Genomic DNA, 13,503 nt, shown 5'->3' on the forward strand with positions numbered 1-13,503 from the left:
TTCACGTGCTACCCATGCTCTCAAATGATTGGCATATTTTTTTTGGGAAATGTCTTAATATATTTGGTTGTTTATGAAAGAAAATTCATATCCACTAATATAAGTATATTATTAGTTAAAATTTGAAAACAAATTTCAAACATTAAGTCGATATGCGACATTAGAAAATCTCACCGTATAATGGTGAAGTCTTGTACATATACTAGACAATGAGACGTTGATCATGGGCCGTTACAAGTATTTTGGAGTGAAAAACCCCAAGGCTTGTCATCCATGAGGATCGAACTCAAGACCTTGGGTAAAACCGGGAGTGCCTCTAAATAGCTGGGCAAAATATCATTGGCTTAAAATTTTAACTAAAAAGGAAAAAACTTCAAGTGCAACAAATGTTCAAAATTATATCTCTTTTTTCTTTTGCCGGTAAATTTCGCTTTAAACTTCGTATCGCGATTCAACAGCCGGAGGTCTAGCATATGTTGTCTTAACCAAACCCGCGCTAGATAGCTCCCTCGAAGTAAATTTGCCTTTTTCAAATATCCAATGAGGGAAATCTCAAACTAATCCGTCTGAATGCACAATGATTAATTGGGTAAAAACCTTGCCTCATGAGACTTGAACCTGGATATACCTAAGCCAAGCCCTAATAAAAGGATTTTTTATGTCCATTCCAAAACTTGAACATAAGACCTTTTGAATGAGGAATGTATTTTCAAGTTTCAAGCACTGAGCTAATGTTCAAAGACTAAATTTTATTTGCTAATAGCCTGCTAGACCTTTTTTAGTTTTTAGACATCCGTTATCAGTCTATCAATACTAAACCGAACTTACCTATAATCATGGGTTTAAATGATGGATATGAGATTTTTCCTTTAAAAGTCATTATATGATAGCACATACTCAATTAATAATATTTTTTTATATGTGGTTGTGTTTACTCAAAAACGAACTCACCAACCGTATCAAAATAAACACCAGACATCCTTGAAACCCTTTTGGGAAACGATTAGCCTTAAGGCTAATGACCATCTTCAATGATGTGGTTTAAAGATATCCAATATCCTTATCATTGAAGTAATTTTTACCTAACTATATGTGGCTAGATATCCTTAGTCAGTGATATAAGCTTTAGAAATTCGTACACCTTCTTTTTTATATGAAATATATGTGGTAATTAGAAATTTATAAGGATACTTTATAATGTTTATATAATTTAAGATAAAAGTGAAGGATTTGTAAGAATTTTTAAATATATGACACGATAGTGAAAAATGTCTAAAGATAATTATATTATTTAAGATAGTCTAAGACACTAGACAACTGAAAACACTTTCCTATATAAAATGGGATTAATACTTGCTTAAAAATATCAAGCAATATCGATAAGAACAAAAAAAAACACTTATAAACACTCCGAAAATAATAACCCTATTAAAACATTCTATTTGATAGTGGTTTTGATAAAATAAATATGAGAAAATCTTTCAAATATGGTATAGTTAATCAATTAATCCCCCAAATCGGGGGTTTTGACTTTTGATAAAGGAAGGTGATCTGTACCCAACTAGATTTTAGCAATCCACTACCACACGTGCTTTACAGTGCGTTACACATTAGTTTTGTCAAAGAGAATCGACCTGTATACCATCAGATTTTGGTAATACACCACCAACCGTGCTTTACAGTGTTGTACTCTACAACATGTTTGGTGGTGTATTTAGGGGTGTTGAAAATAACCAAACCCAAATAACCCGACCCAACCCAAATGGGTTTGGGTGAAACGGGTTGGGTTATTTGGTTTGTGGGTCTAATGTGTAAAATCGAGTTATAAAATTTATTAACAAGAAATACCGATTAACTGACTACTACACACTCTCGGGCAGTGGACCCATTCGTATGCAATATAGTTTAATGGTAAGTCCGAGTCGTTCCACAGAGAATGATTAAGAGCAAGCGAGTTTAATGTAGTTTAAAAAAGTTGGAATTTAAAGACTCCCATCATATTGGATTTTTTTGAAAAGTTAGTTGATTGAAGAAATTAGTAATTCCGAGGAATTAAAACGAAAAGAGAATTGTCTTATATCAAGATTTGTTAAAAGTCATCTACTTCGACTCCATGATATATCAACTCAGGTTGCTTTTAAATTAAGACCAAATCCAATTATGTTGACAAAGTAACCTAGACTCGAACAAAGAAACTCACTTGGTAGCCAACAAGCTTATAACTCTATTTAACTCTATTAACTAACTAGATCAATTATAGAAAACCGGCACCACCAACGTTTAATATAATTTATCCTAATAAATTAATTTGTTTTGGTTTCTGAAATAACAATTATGTCTACTTGAAATTAATGCGACACCATCAACTATTAACCCCAAATAACAAATCGTTTCCTATGATTACTATGTTGTTTACTATCACTCCATGACCTAACACCAATTACTCATAGACAAATAATTGAAATCATACTTATGTACTTTCTACACAATCGACAAAGCATATAAATATCATCAACAAGAATAATAATATTGAACAAGAAAACAATTCATTAAGGTCACGACATAATGTTAATGAAAATCAATTTGGATTAAAAACTATGCAACCATTGTCTTTGTATCACTTCATCTCAGTAGATGATGAAGAATTTAGCTACTCATAATCATAAACATAACAGGAAGAGTAAAAGTATGTGAAGACATATTGTACCGATGTGTGGAAAACAATTGAAAGCTAAGAAAATCGATAACCGAATGCCTTGGAACTCACAAGCAACCCTATGATCTTCAAAGATGTAAAAGCTGCTAAATATGCCTCCAAAGAACCTTAATTTCGACTGGTAATGAGAATATATCCTTCCATAGGGTTTCGGTCTTGTATTTATAGAGTTTCCAAAAGTCAATGTCTGACCGACCTAAACATCCGCCGCATCCTTGAATACATGCGCCACATCTTTCTTCAAAAAGTAAAATCAAATCCCCGTTATGCGCCGCATTTATTTTTACATGCGCCACATTTTTCCTTGATCACACTCTAAGCAAAATATGCACCGCACCTTTTTTCACATGCGCCGCATTTATTCAAATTTCAAAAATCAAGTCTTCTGAGCAATTTATGCGCCGCATTCCATAATATATGCGCCGCATTTATGCACTTTTGCTAAAATCTTCACTTCCTTCATACAAACTTGATATAAACTCGTTCCTCCTTAAGTTGAGATGTATTTTTCCATTAGACCTGTAAATAACCTGAAAACACTTGCACATACCATAAAGCCTCGAGATATATGCACAAATGACTAACAAATTAAGCATAAATAGTATAAAACGATATGGGAGATGTATATATAATTGGACACATCAGGGTCATCATTTGGGTTAACCCAAATAACCCAAAGCTTAATCGGTTTGGGTTGCGGGTGAAAATCTTATAACTTGGGTCAACCCGAATAACCTAAATAAGATGTTATATATATATATGGGGGATGGTAATATAAGGTTGTCGGGTATCTAAGCTTAGGTGTGGAACACTCACATATTGTTTTTTTAATCCATAAAAATCATGGGGGCCTATGCATTTATTCATTAAATAATAAATAGTAAAATATTAGTATGTGAGGGGTTCCACACCTAAGCTTAGGTGTCGAACAACCTTATATTTCTTTTTCCCTATATATATATATATATATATATGGGTTAAGTATTGTAAAACAAGTATTAAAGTAAAACAAATAGGACAAGATCTTGACCCTTAGATTATGTTTAAATTGATCATGAAGATTCACAAAGCTATTGATGCACGATGATTTTCATGATGCATGGTGATTTTCAATGAAGATAAACTTATTGTTTTATCTATTTTACATTAATACTTGTTTTATTTTACCTAAAACCTATATATATATATATATATATATGGAAGATGGGAATATAATGCTAAGTTTAGGTGTGAAACACTCACATATTTTTTTTTTAATCCATAAAAATATGATTTAATTAAAATTCAACAAATGTTAAAAAAATTAGTATGTGAGAGGTTCCACACCTAAGCTTAGGTGTCGGACAACCTTATATTCACTTTTCCCTATATATATACATTAAATTTGTTTAAAGTATATATTATTTGAATATAAATTGTCATTTATAAACAAAATCACAAACGTGCAATGATAATGGATGTTTAAAAATACACTAATAAAAGATGATAAAAATAAGAATATAAGAAGAGTTATATATTGTCAAAATTTGTTTATTTAATATCAGTAATTTTTATATATATAATTGTAATTTATTTGTTTTGTCTATGACTTTTATTTTAATAATACAATCATATTTTCATGCAATAATTCAAAAAACGCATAATCAAAAGTGTTTGGATATAAAGAACTTAATCTATATGAGTATCACTATCATTTAAGTTTTTGAAAATTGAAATTATATTGTTGCAATGTTGCGTAACTAATGCACGTAAATTCACTCACATTTTATTTGGGTTACCCAAAACCCAATCCAAAAAACCCGAACCCGAACAACCCAAAACTTATTTGGTTTGGGTTACGGTTTAATTATTTATAATTCTTCGAAACCCGAATAACCCAAAACCCAATTAACCCGACCCATTAACACCCCTGTTATATTATAAAAATGTGGTGGTGTATAGATCGGTTAATGTGTAATGGCCGTAAATTTTTAAGCTTTTATCTTAAAAAACTTTTTTTTTCTTATTTAAGTAAGTACGTGAAATTATACATATGTATATACTTTTAACTAGACCAAAAGAAATGTCTATATAAAAAGTTGTGAACTCAAAAAATATAACTAAAAGATCAAATATATATTTTTATCTATCTCTTCTCTTATCTAAATAAAAGAGAATTGTTTCTAGAAGATTTTTGTAAAAAATTTTTTATGTGGCAAACTCATAATCTTTCTTACAAATGTTTTTAGAAATTATGACATTATATTTAAAATTATAATTTTAGCAACATTTTAGTTTTTAAAAAAATTAATCCATCTTAACACTATCTTATTTATTTTATTAATTTTTCATATAACTTTATAATTTACATTTAAGTCTTGATGAAACTTTAATAAATATAGACATTTTTCTATTTATTTCCAAGTAAAAAGAATAATTTGAAGTTTTAAAATATATAACTACATATTGTTTTTTTTTACATGCTAGGTATCTTATATAAAAAAAATAAATAGCTTGATTTAAGAAGTTTAAGTTAAAAAAATTATCATCGGATATATTAATGTTTGTTGTTTAAGTACATCAAATATATTTGATACACAAAAGCTTAAAGGTAGCTATATGCATTTGTTTATCAAAACTAAAAAATGTTGTAGTAAATAATCACATAGATATTTCAGAATAGACTCAATCTATTGCGTTGCAACTTCAGCAGGATGATCATACGCTTTTAAAAAACTATCATTAATATGCCCAGGTTGAACCCGGGTTAATTAGCTAGTACTACTTAATAAAGCAAATCTCCCTCCCCCTATTAATTATTTCTTTTTTTTGAAATACCTTATTTGCCCTTGATTTTTTTTTTATTCTCATAATACCCTCTCCACCCTAAAATCAGGCACGCTATAACAACCATCCTTCTTTTGTAACCCGCAATTTTGTTAACGCTGATATGGAAATTACTACCATCAACCGTTGTCACTTCCGCCCACCGCCGCTGCATCGCGCGAGTATCCATCTAGTTTATCAAATATGTAACTTTTCAAAAGAAAGATTCAATTTACACAAATACTTTATTTTATTTATCTCTTTTCTTTACAAAATATTTCTTTTAGATATTAAATGATCGTAAATGATATATATATATATATATATATATTCAATTTTATAATATAACTAACCAACCGGTACTCATTATAAATTTTAAGTTTAAAATGTAGTTTAAAGATGCCCCTTGTGTTAACACGTGACACAATATAATGGTTTAATAAAACTAAAAAAAATAATTTCAGTTTTTATTATTGTACATGCTGAATGATATTTATAAAAAAAAAGAAAAATACAATTAAGACTCCCAAATTTTGAAAAATGTCTAAAGTTCCAAACCCAATGGATGTATATTCCTCCATATCTGTTATAGTATTGAAAGACTTTACTAATATATAAGTTGTGAAATCATTGTTTCAGATGTTATAGGTTTATGTAATCTAGCAATAATGAATTTGGTAATATTAAACTAAGCATATGAATTCCCGTCAAATTATCAATAGTTCATTATTGTACAAAACCATGTACGTTGACCAAATATATTGACACTAAGATACAGAGGTTCTTTTACAGTATAACAATTAACTCTGAATCAACAGTGTGAAGTCGTTAAGACAAAATAGATACAAAACTCACATGCGATCTGTAAGTGATGCTGGATTTGACAGGTTTTTAAACACAAATATATAAACCTTGCTAAGTATCAACCTGTTAAACGATATATGCTGATATCAACGATTCATATTTTTTTCGTTGGATAACAGAAAAAGCTCGGGTTCAATTATAATAGATAATTCATATCTTAAAATTTCAAAACTTTTCTCAAACAAGGCATTTCAATTTCAAATGAATCATCAAGATTTACTACAAACACTTGTTAACCTTGGTATCACCTTATAAGAAAGTAAGAAATTATCAAAAAGAAAAGGGGAAAAGAAGGAAAAAATTATATTAAAAGCCCACATATCCGGGTTACATTAGCCCAATAAATCCAGCCCTCTTGTTATTATTACCAGACGACTTTTCTGAAAACAAAGCGCAAAGCCAACAGTGAAAACAGCACCACCGCAGAGTTTAATTAAATTAATCGTCGACGACCACCGGCCACCGGAATTCTCCGGCGATTCGTTATCGGAACGTTACCAATTAAGGTTATATATAAATCTTTGATTAGAATTGCTCATAAATCTCTAGTCAATTTAAGTCAAAATTGTTCTTTAGTCAAACCTAGGGCACAATTTCATTTAATCTTATCTGTTTAGGTAATTTTATTGAATTCTACAATGTGGGTATTTCCATTTAGTGTTTGTATTGAATAAAGTTTGTAGCTTTTTTGGAAAATTGTACGGATACTGTGATATATTTGTGGGGATCATTTTTAGAAATTGGAATTAGATAGATTTTATTTGATTTTGAAATATTTTGTTTTGAAATTTGATAGGTGATTTATTGAAGATTATGGCTTTTTGATATATGGGTTTGAGAATTTAGGTGTGGTTAAATAGTTAATAACTTTGTTAGTTATGGCTGGAAATGCTACATTTGAATCGGCTTCGACTAGTTCGTCGGATATAGGGTTTACGGGAAGTTATTTGAATGGGCAGAGAGGTATTCGTTCATCAGTTACAGCTGGGGGTAGTTTGGTTAGATCGGGGAATTATAGAGAGGGTTCTGAGAGCAGGATGTTTGGTTCGAGTTCGGGATTTGGTGCGATACGTGGTGATGAATTTAAAACGTTGTCGCAGTGTGTGTCGCTTGAGCCGATTGTGATGCGTGATCAAATATCGTTGTGTGATGAGGCTAAGAGGGTTATGGGGATTTCTGCTGGAAAGACGGATGAAGAGGGCTTTTCTGGTGCGGCTGCTGCTGATCATGTGAAAGCGTTGACTCCAGTGGCGGCTGCGAAAGATTTAAAGCGTTTTAGATCGAGTGTTGAGGATACATGTGTCAAAGCTAGGTACTTTTTACGGTGGTTTGTCTTTTTTTTTTTTTAAGTCAACGGTCACTATATAAAGTATTAATTGTTATCTTGAATTTGAATTGATTTTGACACGCAACGTATAAGTATGATATCGTGGTCATTAATTTGTTAGTGTGGTGATGTGCTTTTGTTACTAGGTACAGAGCAAATAGACTGGATGAACGCTTACGTAATTTGGATAAATATAGTGAATCTGTTGCCTCCAAGAAACAACAGCGGAGTGAGTCAGTGAGTAATGATCGAGCAGGTGCTTTGAAGGGTTCACAAATATACAGTATAAATCAGGGAGTAGAAGATCGACCCAAGAACATTCTTCTCAACAAGCGTGTTCGGACTTCGGTGGCTGAAACTCGGGTTTGTTTTTAATATGAATATGAGTTTATCATAAGTTGACATTGTTTGTACATTGCTGAAGCAATTTGTGATTACATTGTGCTTTTTATGACACTTTATTATTTTTGGTAACAAATTATATTTATTGCATTTGGCGAGTACCCCTTGAGTAGTTTTCTATGTTTGCTAACTCATCAGTTAGGTGTACTGTGTAACTTAATATTTTGTCTCCCAACTTTATTACAGGCAGAAGGCCAGAGTAATGGCCTACAGATACAGCCTGTGGCAATGGCAAAAGATGGAAATTTACTTGACGGCAATGACGGAGAGTCTGATCTGTTTGAAAAGATACGTAGGCTGGCTGCAGGAGGAGAAGGGTGGGATAAGAAAAATAAGAGAAAACGTTCAGTAGGCACAGTTTCTACGAGACCTATTGATGGTGATACCTTGCCTAAAAGAGCGGGACTAAACAAGATTGCTAATGAGCGAGGCTCACAACAACGTGATGCTAACATCAATAGGTACTGCATCAATTTTTATTTATTTTTTATTTACTGCATTTTCTTCTATTTAGTTTCTTTGTTAAAGAAATGCCTAGCAAAACACAGAAAAGGGTAACCGGCCCTCTCGTACCGATCTGACGGCTAACATGAGAGGTGAATTGTGTAACAACACAGTTAAAGGGACACGGGTTGGCAATTAAACCCGTGAGCGTGGTGTTGCACGTGTTTCTGATGGTGCACCCTTTGGATTTGTTGAGATTAGGTTATAGCTGTTCTAAAAGTAAAAATATATACATATGTTAGTTTTATATTAATGGTAATAGTGTATAGTCTTTATTGTAATCACGGCCCATGGCCCATGTGTAAAGTATTAATATTAATGGTTTCGCTAATCAATGATAGATATGCTTGTGAATATATATTTCTAGGTTAAATAGTCATGATGACTCTATTAGCAATCGCAAACGTCCTATGCCGCCACCAGGTTCGTCTTCTCCCCCCATGGCCCAATGGGTTGGTCAGAGACCACAGAAAAAGGCTCGAGTAAGGAGACCGAATCCGGTGCCTCCTGTCCCAAATCAAGATCAAAACCAGTCATCTTTTGAGAACTGTTCACCCTCTGATGTTGGTGCTAGATTGACATCTGATGGAACTAATGGTTCTCCTATTTCCAAAAATGCAACCAATGGTCTCCAGAAGGTGATAGTTAAGTTTGATAATGTTCAATCTCCACCACAATCATCTGGAAATGAAGAATCTGTTGGTGGTGAAACTCGATTCACAGAAAAAAAACTGGGGAACAGTGCAGTCGAGGCAGCAACAAAGAACAAACCTCCTATTAATGCAGCGGCACCAAAACTGTTAAAGAGTAATAGAACTGGTCCTAAGAAGAATGGAAGGTATTGAAACTTTTGGCAATAGAGCTTTCTGTTTTACCTTTTACGCCTTGTTATCTATTCAAGAAATGACTATGTTTTCAGCAAGCCCGGACGTCGATTAAAAAAGCTCTCAGACCGCAAGGTCTTTTCACACCACACTCCTTTGCAAAATAGTAGCTCTCCTGAGTGTACAGGTACATTGTCAGCTTGCTATCAAATACATTCATATTTACATGTTTAGTTTTATTTGGATTTTGGGAGAAATTATGATTTGATTTGTTATGTATTAGGTGCATCTGATGATGATCGGGAAGAGCTGTTAGCAGCTGCAAATCATGCTCGTACAGCAAGTCGTAAGACCATAAGTTTCTTGTTGTATATGTGTTTGTTTTTGATGTGGAATGGTACTCTTCGAATTATGTGTCTAATTATATGCTTGCATTTGTAGATTTAGCATGTTCAAGTGCCTTTTGGAAGAAGATGGAACCGGTGTTTGCTTCCGTCACTTCTGAGAATAAATCCTTGTTATCCCAGCAGGTTGACTTATTTCTAACAATATTTCTAATTCTTTCTACATCAAGTTTTTTGTTCTTTTGCATTTTTTCAGTATTTTAATTTAATTCTAACCACTGTCTACTGATCCAGATGGGCCCACATGGAGATTCTGTACCCGATCCACTTTCTTCTGGAGAAAGAACCCCGCACATGAAACATCAGGAAGCTGAATCTTTCTCTGGGAGAGATGAACCGGACAAAACACCCAATGGGTCCATACCCTTTTATCAAAGAGTATTGTCAGCACTTATCATAGAAGATGATGTTTATTCCTTTGAAGAAGAAGATGCAAGAAATATTCAAGCTCAAAATGCGTCTCGGGGTTCAAGTTATGATGCATATCTTCTCAATGACTGTATATATAAGCCTAGCAATGGAAGTATAAACTCCCTAAGAAGCCCTGTCATTAATAATATATGTGAAGATGCACATTCAGAAGTTGAGCTGTTGGCCGGGATTTCAAATGGCTTCCTAAACACACCACAAACGTTGCAGGCAGAAGGTCCAGGCGGGTTATCCCTCGCTTGTCACTATGAAAAGTTTTGTCTAGATGACAAAGTCCTACTTGAGCTTCAGAGTATTGGCCTATGCCCGGATATAATGGTTGGCCACGTATTTGTAGTATATTCTCTGATCTTATCAAAACTACTTTTCTTAGGATGACATTTCTAAAACGGCCACTGCTTTGTATTCACCTTTCTTTTGTTCTTCTCTCTATGACAGCCTGGCTTGAATCACAAGGACGATCAAACGATCCAAATCGAAGTTGATAACCTGAAGTCAAGACTTCGTCAACAGGTTAGTTACTGAAACAGTAATTGAACATAATATTGACCTACAGCTTCTAGTCTTAATATAATCTTTCTCTTTTTGTCAATTCTGTAGGAGGTTAAAAAGAAAGAATACTTAGAGAAAATATCTAAAGGTGTCGAAAGCAACTCTAGAGCCCGGTAAAACTTGAATGACCAGATATATTTTTGACAATGTTGGTGTATGTTTTCAAAATTATAAACATCAATCTGGTTGTTTTGCAGGGAGCTTGAAATTGTTGCCCTGGATAGGTTGGTTGAGCTGGCTTACAGAAAACTTCTGGTGAGCGTTGATCCCTTTGCCACTTATTTCTTGTATTCCTGAAAAGTAGTAATCTGCTTGTGCTATGTATGTATGTCTTTGTTGCTTTTAATTTCTATTCTAGGCATGACTTGTTTTTCTTGATATTTAACAGGCGTCTGGACGAAACTCTAGATCTGTAATTCATAAGGTGCCAAAACAAGTTGCATTGGCTTTTGGAAAGAGGACTCTTGCTCGATGTCGTCAATTTGAAAAGTCAGGTTCAAGCTGCTTCAGTGACCCTCTATTCCAAGATATTCTTTCTGCTCCAGTTGAAAACGATCCAGATGTTGATCTCTTGTCAGGTATGCATATTTTTACCCAAAATTAATTTGTACCCTTTTCTTATCTTTTTTTATTCGTTAATCTTAACCTTTCCATGCAGATGAGGCTTTCACCTCAAATAGACCAGTATTAAACAGAGGAAGGAAGAAGGAACTTTCGCTTGATGACATTGGCACTACCACCTCTCGAGGGGCATCATATCTTGGTCGCACCCCTGTCTCCAGCGGGATAAAGGGGAAGAGAAGTGAGCGGGACACCACCAAATCAAGGAAACCGAAACCAAAACAAAAGATGGGTCAAGTTCCAACATCTGGCAATGGATCCGTCAATAAACTTAGATCCACACATCCTACAGGACCTACATGGCCATCGTCAAATGTAACAAGTCAAATACCAACATCTGTCAATGGATCCGGCAATAAACCTACACGATCCACGCATCCTACTGGACCTACATGGCCGTCATCAAATGGGACAAGTCACTTGATGTCCCAGGGGACCGATCCTACAAACCCGATACTTGATGACTTAGACCCGTTGGATGAATTAGGTGTAGGTGCTGACCTTGGGGGTCCTGCTGATCTCAATTCTTTTCTGAATTTTGATGATCAAGATATTGAAGAGGATTTTGCAGGAGGATTGGACATACCTATGGACGATCTTACAACATTGTTTTAATTTCGTTCAACAAATCAAGTGTACATTCTTGTGGATAATCTGGACTGTTTTGGAGGACGTGTGAAGAAAAGAAGTCAGAAGCAGCTTGCAATTGTATGTTATAGCATTATTTAGAAAGAAAACATTAATAATGAAGGCTGCATTATACAAAAGAGAAAGATGGTACATTGTAGAGAGATCTAAACTATTGTAGAGAATTGGTTTCTGGGTGTTCTACATCATGCGTGACGGACTTGAAAACTCAGGCTGTGACGCATGACTTCATATATTGGGATAGTGGTGGTATAATTTATATGTATCTTTTAGCAAATGATTCTTGATATATTAGCCCGTCTCTTGATCATTGAACTCCAAACGTTTTATACAGTGATAATGTTAATTTATCTCTTGGATTTTGTTTGTTTTTGAGGGTCAATATCATAATTTTGATAGTTTTAGACATTTAGCAGCTATTTTACATTAAAATATAATTCCTTTTCTTTGCTATCAAACTCAAAACGGACCAACACGATAGCAGAATGACATCCTCTCGCAACTATAATATGTCAAATGTTAACCTAGGGGTGGCAACTGCAAGTGATGCGTATTTATAACCTTTACTTGTCGCCATGGGTCCTTATCACCCAATAAATCAAGGATAACTGCAGGCGCTTTTTTAGTTTGATATCTATGATCTGGGCGGCAAGTTGTTTTCTAGTTGGTTAAATGTCCAAGCTAATGACCAGATGTTAACATTGTGTTTCAAATGACTGAAGATCCTCTCAAAGTTATCGAATAACTTGATAGACCAAGTTATGAGTTTGTGAGACATAACAAACTCATGAAATATAAAATCGGACTCATAATGACGACCCAATGTATTTTTTGCACTCACAAAGGTTACAACTTGATGGTCAAGTTGTTTTTCAAATTTGGAGGATCGTCATCTGTTTAGGATTGGGCAAATCAATAGCCTTTGTTGATGTAAAATATAGGGAAAGAAAAGAACAATGTAAACCAAGTCATCAAAAAGAAAGAAAAAAGAAAAGTCAAAGCTTCAATTTAGTTATTCGTGTGATCGGGTCTCAACTCTCAAGTTTGAAAGATGGCACATACTTTCACAGTTTCACTCGTATTCATCACTTTGCCATTAAAGTTTTATAGGTTTATCAGTTGAAATGACAAGAATCATCTGTAATTTAGTGTAGAAATTTGATTGTATCAGTCATCACTCGTCTCTTTTTATTTTATTTTATTTTGTTATTACATTTGGGAAATGCAAGGTATGCAAATTTCAGATATATACAGAACTGGCAAGATCAGTTAATTAAGTATATAGGAGAATGAAACTGCCAAGAAATAGAAGAAAATAAACATTTTGAACATAGACAAACTAAATCCTAAATTCCATACAAATCTTAAAAGTGCTTTGCAAAAAGATGATTGAACAAAAACACAGCG

General features: G+C 33.7%; 1 protein-coding gene across 3 annotated transcripts; it reads left to right on the top strand.

Moving 5' to 3' along the window:
- Nucleotides 1–6,766: 6,766 nt before the first annotated feature.
- Nucleotides 6,767–12,466, top strand: LOC122606635. Of its 3 annotated transcripts, none has more exons than XM_043779476.1 (14): nt 6,767–6,891; nt 7,182–7,697; nt 7,859–8,075; nt 8,301–8,575; nt 8,986–9,456; nt 9,538–9,629; nt 9,726–9,788; nt 9,884–9,972; nt 10,081–10,611; nt 10,714–10,788; nt 10,876–10,940; nt 11,025–11,082; nt 11,216–11,405; nt 11,486–12,466. In XM_043779476.1, exons 2-14 carry the CDS (start codon nt 7,264–7,266, stop codon nt 12,061–12,063), a joined length of 3,138 nt encoding a protein of 1,045 aa, XP_043635411.1. In that variant the 5' UTR covers nt 6,767–6,891; nt 7,182–7,263; the 3' UTR covers nt 12,064–12,466. The 3 variants fall into 3 exon arrangements, with proteins under 3 accessions (XP_043635411.1, XP_043635425.1, XP_043635419.1); XM_043779490.1 differs by having other exon boundaries at nt 10,081–10,593; XM_043779484.1 differs by having other exon boundaries at nt 7,865–8,075.
- The last annotated feature ends 1,037 nt before the right edge of the window (nt 12,467–13,503 follow it).

Source organism: Erigeron canadensis, chromosome 1, assembly GCF_010389155.1.
Source record: "Erigeron canadensis isolate Cc75 chromosome 1, C_canadensis_v1, whole genome shotgun sequence".
In the NCBI taxonomy this organism is placed as follows: domain Eukaryota; kingdom Viridiplantae; phylum Streptophyta; class Magnoliopsida; order Asterales; family Asteraceae; genus Erigeron; species Erigeron canadensis.